Raw genomic sequence first — 10367 nt, forward strand, 5'->3', positions numbered from 1 at the left:
TGTCATAAAACCATTCCTTCCCAAGAATAACGTCTGTGCGACCAAGATCCATAACCTGAAACGAAGGATGGTCGAGAATCCCTTGAATCGTCAAAGGAACACTCGGAGCCCATTCACCGTAAACACGAGTGCTATGTCCATCTGCCATAACCACCTCGTAGATTACTGAACTCTTTTCCACAGGCAAACCAAGTTTCTTCACCACCTTGGAGCTCAAAAAATTGTGTGTAGCACCTGGATCGAAAAGAATACTAACAGCATGTCCTTGAATGTCCCCCTTGGCCTTCACAAGTTGATTGCGCATAGAACCATTAATCTCTACAGAGTTGATACAAACTCGAGACTTAGATTCTTGAATTTTTGCCACAGGGTGTGGAAGAGCCACCACAGCAGATGCCTGAGCTGTATCCACGATGGATTCCACCACATTCACCTTAGCATTCTTTGATCCCTTCACAAGAGGACAATCTTTGCCATGATGTCCAGCCTTATGACAACGAAAACAATTGCCCTCCACCTTGTCCTTCTCTCGTTGGTCTAACCGATGTCTTTTTGCCTCATTGCCATCTCCACTCTTCGAGCTACGACGAAGCAACGGCCGTTTCTTCCCTGAAAATGAAGTATTGGTGGGTTGGTCATCACGTTGACCACCCCGGAGACCATCCTTTTGACCAAAGTTGACCGAGTTGACCGACGGTTTGGGCGAAAAGATTTGAGCCTTAGTGATAGCATCAGTCAATGTTGCTGGAAAATCCTTCTTGACCTTCTGCTGCACATCCATCGAGCTCAATCCTTTGATAAAACATTGCACCTTTAGTAGCTCATTATAGGTGCCCGTGAGACTAAGGCAAAGATCACGGAACTTGCGGGCATACGCATCCAAAGACAAAGTCCCCTGCCGGATCTTTAACAACTGATTCACGAGATCAACCTCTTCAAACTTCTTGACAAATGAAGCACGGAAAACCTTTGTCAAATTAGTCCAAGAAGTCGACGTTGGATTAGCTTTGATGTAGTTCTTCCACCACGAAGAAGCATGGCCCGAAAGCTTCGTCACAAAAAAATCTATCTTTACCTTATCCTCACAAGGATTGTGAGACCAACAACTTTCCCACAATTCCAACCAAGAATCAACCTCTTGACTATCACAAACATCCGGTGATGATTTCCATTCCACGATACCATAATCCTTGGCATGCTTGACATACCAATGGTAATCACGGACATGAGATTGATTCAACCCTTGAGGGTTCATGCGAAGCAAGAAATCCTTAATGAGATTGACAGAATCCTTAACCTCCTTTATGTCGCTCTGAACCGCAGAAATCTGGCGTCCTTGCCGCACAACGACATCATCAAGAGTCTCTTCCGCATCATCATGGCTATCCTCACTAACGCCATACTCCTCATCAAGATCAATATCTTGCTCACCCGCCATCCCCAAAAGAACGTGCTGCTCCGATACCAATGAAACGAACAAGAGAGCGAACCCTAGGCCAACCTCCCAACCCTTAACGCGTTACGGCCTTAAATCCCACAGGCCATAGAATATTCTCGGAATATTCCCGTGGTTCGTGTCAATTAAAACCAGAAGGACAAAACGTGTCTGCTAGGCTTCAAGCCACATAGTAAAATTCTCATTTTTTATGGTTCCTATTGCCAATCACAAAAACAGTGAAAGTCAAGACATAGAGGAAATAACAATGTCCAATTCAGCCATAAGTGCTGGTATCTCAAACGATCCATCAAAACTTTCTTTTTGAAAAGTTTCTTCTTTGTCCATGGGCTCTCTCTCGAAACTTCACGTTGTTCTCATCCCACTTCCAGCACAGGGAAGTTCTAATCATCTATCTCGCCCGCAAGATCGCGCTCCTCGGAGTCACTGTGACCACGAAACTTTGCAGAAATCCTGGAAGAGCCGAGGACAATCCTGTGAATAATGGGCACGAGATTCGCCTCGAGTCCATCTCTATGGACTTGCGAGTTCCCAATGGCTTCCATGAGAAGAACTTCAACGCGCAGGCCGCCTTTTCCCAGGCCATCTTCCGAATGGAGGATCCACTCGCGGAGCTCTTGTCCCGGATCGATCGAGACGGCCCCAGAGTCGCGTGTGTCGTCTCGACTTTTACCATCTCAGTGCTCCACACGCTGCAAAGAAGGCTGGATTGGGCTTTTGGCCGGGAAACGCTGCTTGGGCTGCCATCGAATTCCACGTTCCAAAGCTCCTGGAGATAGCAGAGGTTCCTGTCGAAGGTAAAGCCTTGACCGATCTAGAAGTGTGTGCTAAGAAAACATGGAAGTTCTCAATCTTGTGATTGGCAGAGGGAGTTGACAAGCTGATTTCTTACATCCCTGGAATGCAGCTAAGATCGCAAGACATTCCACTCTTCATGCATGACAGAGAATTCCAGAAAGTCGGGGAAGAACAGTCACTGCATCGCTTCTAAGAGGATCGCACTGGACTCTTGGTTTCTGATGAACGTTGTCCACGACATTGAGCCACGAGTTTTCGAAGCGATGAGGGAAAGATTCGGGGATCCTCCCAAGGGAGAGGCGATCTACTCGACTGGATTGAAAGAGGCTCCGGATGAATCATATCTTCCATGGCTAGACGAGCGTGATCGAGGCTCGGTCGATGTTTCGTTTGGAAGCATCTCCTTCATGACTGCCAAGCAATTTGAGGAGATCGCGCTGGGATTGGAGGCAAGCAAGGTTCCTTTCGTCTGGGTAATACGATCAAACTCTAGTTCTACAAAGGTTTCGTGAGCAGGACTAGGATTGTTCGTGAGGTGGGCGCCGCAGCTAGAGATCTTGCAGCACGAATCAACAGGGGCTTTTCTTCACTGCAGATGGTTGGCCATCTACGAATGCCAAGCTGGTGCTGGAAGGCGAGGGCGTGGGAGATGTGGCAGCATCGAAGAGGCGCAATATCTCCATCCAATCGCCCAATCTCTTCTCCTGGACGATCCTCCTCAATGGGGATCTCGCTCGGGCAATTGATTTCTTCGCAGGGATGCCGCTAAAAAACGCTGTCGCGGCAACGATCATGATCGTCACCTATGGCCAAGAGGGCGACGTGGGTTCCGCTAAGATGGTTTTCGATAAGAATCTCGTTTGCTGTATGTGATGCCCACAGCAAATGCCCAGAACGGGCATTTGCATGAACCAAAGCTTCTCTTTGATATTAAATGTTGCAATATTACAATATTATGCCAAAAATGGTAACTTGATAGATGCCGAGATGCCTTACAGTCTTTAAATCATCTCACACTCTAGTTTTGCATGAGTGACTATTTTCGGCAGAAGCAAGCATTTCAAGAGCTTTGCCAAGTAAGTTGTCTAACTTTCATTTCATTGTCTTCACTTCTGGACTTTTACTTCATGCAAGCATATTTACAAACTCTCAAGATGGTGCTAGAGTTAATATTGTGTTCTGGCATTTTTTGCCCAATTAAACAAGAATATTCTCAAAGGATCAATATAAAAGGGTTTAAATTGCAAAAAGAGTTAATTTTTTATATTTTGGGATTGTGAGAACTTATTGCGGATTGCAATGGAAATAAAAGTAAAATAATATTTGAGATGAATATATTATCTCAAGGTTGGGGAGGATAAACCAGCATATATTTAATACCCTTTATGATGTATGTTACTCTAGGAGAATCAATGATTACAAAATCACAATTAAAAAAAATAATAGTTGTCAAACATCAAATACATCACTTGATCTGGTAAAAACACTTGACTCCTTATAGTTCACAGTCACAAATATTTTGCAAATGTAAATAATCAACTAGAAGAAGGGTATAGATTTGGCTTATAAATATAGAAAGTTTTTAGAGAGGAGAACATTTGGTGCTATGAAAAGCTCTTTTGAGACTATATTTCTTGGGGAAGATTGGCTTCATAAGCATGTGGCAATGATTGATTTTAGGAATCACATTGTTACTTGTAAAATGTAGTGAATCAGATTGGTGGCACAGATTTCAATATCCACATAGGATATGAAGTGAGTAAAGATAAATTCATGAAAGATATGAATAGCACTTCAAAAGATATTGATTTAGCTGCTGGAAAATTTGTGCCTTGAGAAAACTTTCCAGATTTTGTGAGTTCAGGATGTCATCATTTGTGGTTCTCGCTGCAATGAAATCTCCTATGCTTCATTAGGAATAATATTTATGCCTAGGATCAATTGTTATGGCATTGAATGCAACACCAACACTCCTTTCAAGTCCAACAGAGTGGATCTTACAGGTACTCACAAAGCATCCCCAATTGAAAACATCTGGAACAAATAGTATTATACTTATGATCTCCTCGGCATCATCCAAGAGCCTGCAAGAACACCGATCAAGCAGCAATAGTGATCTCACTTGGGGCTTAGATCGCAGTCAGAAACCATTGGAGCCAAGGCGTCTCTAGTAGGGATTACCAGCCCAAGGTGGCAGCAAGCGATCAAAAGGCCCATGAAACTCTTGAATATTCAAGACTTTAAAGAGCTAAATGGACACAGCACCATGTAGATTCTGGGTAAATGACAACGTTCCTGGTCACGATGTTTGGCTGCAAACAGCATCTAAAAAATGCCCAAGCATCGTCCAAGTGTCCTTTTTGCCTGTCGCTCCGATCATGCAGTTCGTTAAGAACTTCTACAGTGTCAAACAAGCACTTTGCTTTGCGTACATGCCCTCGTTCGGCATATGCAGTGACCATAACATTTTATGCTAAGAAAACTGTCCACGAGACAAGGTGTCTTTGAGGCATTGAATCAAAGAAATTGTGTAATTGATCGGTGTCACCTCATTGGGCGTCTGGTTGGAGCATTCCATTCCACACTATCAATCACATCATGCTGTGGCATTCTGTCCAATGTTTCTTTTGCTAGATCACTGCAGCCATGCCGCACAAATGAGTTGATAAGTGTTGCCCATGACACGGAATCTCTCTGCATCATCCTTGCAAAGAACTTTCTTGCTTTGTCAAGATCTCTGCACTGGGCATGCGCAACAATCATAGAGTTCCATAAAACTTGATTGATGATCCTGTCGAACAGCTTCTTTAATCTCAAATGCTGAAATAATCACATTCCACAACACAAAATCTCTCTCGGCCATGTTGCCAAATTAGTTTCTAGCCTTGTTGATCATTCCAGCTTTCACGAATCCAGTGACAATAGCATACAAGGTAGCGCCATGCAAACTACATCCCACTCTGGAATTTGATTAAAAACAAGCCATGCAACGTACATTTGCCAGTTGAAGGCATTTGCCTAAAGAATCACATTCCATGTCACTACATTCTTCCCGGGCAGGAATAAAAAACGTGCAAAGCTGCATGTAAGCTTGGAGCAGGTCTATGAAAAGGAGTTTGGGGCGGGAATGGAGTCCGCGTGCATCGCCAGACCTCCTGCATTTGCCATGCCTTGGAATCCTACACTCCTAGACTACACTACACTACATCCTACAGAATCCTACACTACACGGTGGTGTGGCAACGCCAAGATGCTCGCAAGATCCACGCTTTCGAAGGAACACATTACACGAACAACGTCTACATTGCAAATCTCCTTGTCCAAATACAATCATCCTGGTGAAAGAAGTTCTAGAAATATATAAAAGATTACTCCATAAATCTGAAATGGCTTTTGGTATTTAGATTGCCCATCCACCTTTCAATTTCTCCCTCCTCGCACGCGCGATCCAGTGGTGCTCGAGTCCAGCTAGACACGTTTACTGGGTCTCTACTCGTTAGGAAAATCTTCTCTCTTCACTCGATCTGCATGGGCTTTGTCATCCATCCATACGAGCCGCTGCGGGCGGCTCGTATATGGAATGCTTAGGTGATTTTCTTGTTATTGCTTTGCTTGCTGCGTTCACGACTACAGCTCTACTGCGAGAAACTTGGATATAACAGCTAGTTGTGTTTGAATTATAAAGACCATCCATCTTGGAGTTCTTTTCTTCTTTTCTTTCACGTTGCACCTTTCTATTGTGGGGGCAGGCTCTTTACCACCCAACGCTTGATCAAAACAGCCACGCAAAGTCCTTATGACCAGCATGGTGGCAGCTGTGGCAAATCGTCCTCAAGTCCATGAAATGGAAATTTTCGCTTGCTCCTGCTGCTTTGGATCCACAATGTTTGTTCTTGCACTATAAGAGGAGAACACCAAGGTGCGAGCTGGGCGGCTCGTCAATTCGTTTGGAAAGCTGGACAAAGCGAGAAAAGCTTTTCTTCTCGGCTCGCAAGAGATAAAAAACGAGGTGCAATGGCTTTCTTCTTCTGTTTGATTTCTTTTTTGTGTGTGGATTCCCCATGAAATCCACAAGGAGGAAGTCTTCTCTCCTCTAGAGCCTTCATCCCACTTAGAAATGCCGCAGTGCGGGATGATAAGAGAATGAAATCTGCAGTGCGAGCCGGGTGCAGCGGTCTTTGCTGAAAAGATCGCACCTCGTTCAAGCTCTTTACTCGCTCAACAATATTCCTCAAAGGAAGGCCAGAGGACTCCTCTTTGGAGGAATACACACTACCGTGCCTTGTGGAAGTATGGTGATGAGTGGCGTATTGTTAACAACATGCTTTCCTTCTTTTTTACTTCAGAAGGCATGCTCGCTTCCAGGATGCATGGATCGGAAGCAGATCCATCCGTGCCTCAAAAGTGAGAAAAGCCCCCGCTCCAATTCTTCTAATGAAAACATTAGAGGAATTGGAGCGGGGCTTTTCTTCCAAATGTGAGCAAAGAAACTAGCAAAGCAAGTTCACTAGACGTGCCAGCAGCGCGAAAAAACTTTGTCCATAGCTTGTAAACTTCTTTCCATTATTTGGTAGTTCGTGCGTGTAGCACTTGTTCTTCACTTGTTTCTGTTTTGGGTTCATTTGCACTTGTTATAATCTCCTCTCTCTTTCTCTCCCTCACCGGATCACACCACAATGCAATTGATCACTCTTGTCCCTCTAGTCATTGAGATTTGCATTGATATAGTAGAAGAAATTCGTCAAGCATAAAAAGGACGAAGTATCTAGTAAAACTTAGGCGTCGCAGCCGAGCACGTCTTTGAATTCCTTATCGTAAACTTGGCTGTCCAAGCTCTTCTTGTACTCGAACAGCAGTACGTCATCTTCGAGTAACCGTAGTCATAGTCACGCTTCACGCTCCACGGCGGCGTTGGCGACAGGAACGGCGTGAGCGAACCCCCGGCACCTCCCGCGACTACGCGAATCGTCTCATTGAATTTCCCAGAGTAAACATTGGCCTCATTGCTGATGTAAACCTCCTGCAAAGAACAGACTTTTAGTTCTTCCAAACGAATAGAAAAAACAAGAAAGAGCTCATACTCACATCATAAACCGGACAGGATCGCTCGTAGTTGTGGACGTGGCAGAAGGTGTACTTTTGCCACAAACTGCAGGCTTTCCCTGCTAAATGGCTCCGCAGTTGCGTTCTCGCTGGCTAAGTACCACATAGAGTAGCCAAGGACGCGTATCAACCATGGCTGCTTTTCCCTGTCCGCGCTAGGGAGGCATTCCTCGATCCACTTGTACTGCCCGCTTTTTTCGCGCCAGTCGTGCTCCGAGTCGGCAATGCAGAAGTGGAAAAGCCCGTAATCCGTCGAATACCTGCAAAAGAAAATGTTTCTTAGACCTACTAGAACTTTTCCTATGATTAAAAGATCGAAAGCACCGTCACTTCCGGAGTCCTGTGTTATAAAAAGAACCGAGTTAGGCCAATCCCGTTAATGATATCCACTTCAAAAGGATAATTGTAATTTTATGTATAGTATACCTGGCCGTCATATAAGGGACACGTGAAGTCATTCCTTCAATCTGTTCCGTGAACTGATCCCATTGAGAAATATACCCTGTTGCATAGGATAAGTCTCCAATGTGGAAAATAATGTCAATGTCGTCTCTTTCTTTTGTGATCGTGTCGGCTGTGTTCAGTGAGCCAAAATGAAATCATCGTACATCATTGATCCATCTCTTTCGCGCTGTGTGATCCGTTAGATGAGAGAGAGAGAGAGAGAGAGAGATAGCCGCCTTTGAGTTACCTTTCCCAGATCTCCAAATATGACAACCAGTTTTCACCGATTTAAAATATTTTATCGGACTCATCACGACCAAGTTATCTAATAACTTATGACCAACGCGATAGCTATATCTGAACAAGTATTGCAGAAGTCAAATAAATAAACATGACACTAGAGATGGTGATTTACCTTGTGTTGGGCAATAAATCCTTCATTGATCCAGTATGAATTTGGCCGGGATCACGCCAGCCAACAGTGGACACTCGAGGTCCTGAAGAAAAGTTTTGCTATATTACGCACAAAAATTAAAATAGCCACTGACCACACGTCTCCACGAGACAATGAAAGCGTGCTGGCCGCAGAGAATAACGGAATCTTGTGAAGTGCAATGTGATCCGCAACCTCATATGAAACGAACGGAATTGCTTCGCTGGTTCGATAACCACTACTCCACGTTGATTTGTCTCTTCCCAGTGCTGACGTAATCGGGTGAAGCGGAAGCATTTTGGAAATGCACGCACAAACAAGCAAAGCTAGAAGAGAAGAAAAAAACTCCTAAAACAATGAGGAAAAGACCTTCCACGAGAACAAAGAAAATATAGAAAACAATCGAGTAGAATACAATGAGATCGAAATGTGGGAGCAGTGCACAAATTCTGAGGATATTCCCTGACGAACTGCACACATCACACACGAGAAAGATAATTTTGCTCGAGAGCTCCTCTGTTCCTACATACTTGAACTTTGATGGCGAGAAAACACCAATCCAATTGTTGGCTCCAGAAGACCTTTGGTGAAAGAAAACGTAGCAGCTTTACCTGCCCTAAAATATTCTTCCCGTTTATGAAAAAGGGTTCTCTGCGACCTTGCCAGTATATTTTATTATGCTACAGAGTATCTGAAGCAAGCCATACAATCGCCTTCCACTCTGCCAACAAGATGAGTCTTCAACAATGTAATCAGTTGGGCCCGAATTGGTTGACACTCATTATATTTAAAAATGCATTTAACTATTAATAGATTTTTGTAAAGGTAAGAAATAGTAAATGAATTGTTAATAAGATTTCATAATGTGAAAATAAAAAATGTTATACTTTTGAAACATATTATTCACAATTTTAATCTAAATTATTAATTTAGATAAGACTTAACAAACTATCATTTTAAATAAAATATGAACAAATATGCACATCATCACAAAGAAATCTAACTGATAAATAAATTTAAATTTTTCAGTGTACTAGAATGTTATCACTTTTTTTTGTGAGACAACAAAAAAATGTTTTATAAATTGTTATTTAAGAGAGTTAAATCTTGCTTTCATTTATATCTGGACTCATTGGTTAGGGGCATGCTTGTGTTTGGATAACCAAGACAGGGCAAGGGATTGAAGCATTCTTTTTAAGTGGTCTTCCTTAAAAAGTGATATTTTCTCCTTTTTGGTTTGCTTAAGCAAACTTGCAAGGGATAGTGAATATACCTAAAATATGCTTGGATATTTTAGAATATTCTACCATCTAATGGTTCTTATTCATTTAGATTAATCTTGTATTTATAATTTATAAACATGATTATAATTTATAAACTTTCTTAAACACTTTCTAGTATATTTTATTTTGTTCTATCAGGTTGATATGAAATAAGATTAATCTTGTGTTTATAAATTACAAACATGCTTATAATTATAAACTTTTATTTGATCAATTAGATTAATAAGTAGGAATCACACTACTATTAAACAAACCAAGCATTGCTACATGCAATGCATAGCAATTTATTTAAAAATATATCTGAAATTCTAAAGTGTAATTGGCAAAATTGATATTGAGGGGAGGATTGATCAATGAGCAAAGTGTGTTGTGTCAGGTTGGATTTAATGGAGATATTGTTAAAATGCTTCACAATACTATACTAGTTCATAGTTTAGATGTTTTTAAGCTTTCACTGGCTAATAATGTTATTAGGTGCCTAAAGGCTGTCCTGTTTTTATGAAGGGCAGCTCAAGCTGGAGGTTGTGAAAACACAAGTGCCTATAAACTTTGTAGGAAATTTTTCTATGAAGCAAAAGCCAATATCTCTCAACACTACAGCGGACATTGGCCAGCAAAAGGCAGCAACAATTCTTCAAGCTGCATACTAATCCACCCTTCTCATAGCAAACAACAACAAATTCTCCAAACTGCATACCATAATCCACTGGTCCATGTAAAAAACAGATGAATGAATGAATGTTTTCCTTTTGCGGACACTAAGCCATGCAATTTCAATGTGTAGCGTGCACCTAACAATAGCAAGATTTTCAATTGAGTCTATTAAAATAATAATTTACTGTGTGTTGCA

The 10367-nt window shown here is 42.2% G+C and overlaps 1 protein-coding gene and 1 pseudogene across 1 annotated transcript; both read right to left on the reverse strand.

Annotated features, from left to right (window-relative positions):
- Window positions 1-3719: 3719 nt before the first annotated feature.
- On the reverse strand, window positions 3720-6061 carry LOC112348545 (pentatricopeptide repeat-containing protein At2g35030, mitochondrial-like). The gene is made up of 6 exons (XM_024681305.1): window positions 5985-6061; window positions 5250-5409; window positions 4803-5074; window positions 4520-4618; window positions 4266-4338; window positions 3720-3728 (listed from the first exon to the last, which is right to left on the reverse strand). The coding sequence occupies exons 1-6, from the start codon at window positions 6059-6061 to the stop codon at window positions 3720-3722; spliced, it is 690 nt and encodes a 229-aa protein (XP_024537073.1).
- Window positions 6062-7029: 968 nt separating this feature from the next.
- Window positions 7030-8531, reverse strand: LOC9648658 (annotated as a pseudogene).
- Between the last annotated feature and the right edge of the window lie 1836 nt (window positions 8532-10367).

The sequence above is a fragment of the Selaginella moellendorffii genome, unplaced genomic scaffold (genome assembly GCF_000143415.4).
Source record: "Selaginella moellendorffii unplaced genomic scaffold, v1.0 SELMOscaffold_30, whole genome shotgun sequence".
In the NCBI taxonomy this organism is placed as follows: domain Eukaryota; kingdom Viridiplantae; phylum Streptophyta; class Lycopodiopsida; order Selaginellales; family Selaginellaceae; genus Selaginella; species Selaginella moellendorffii.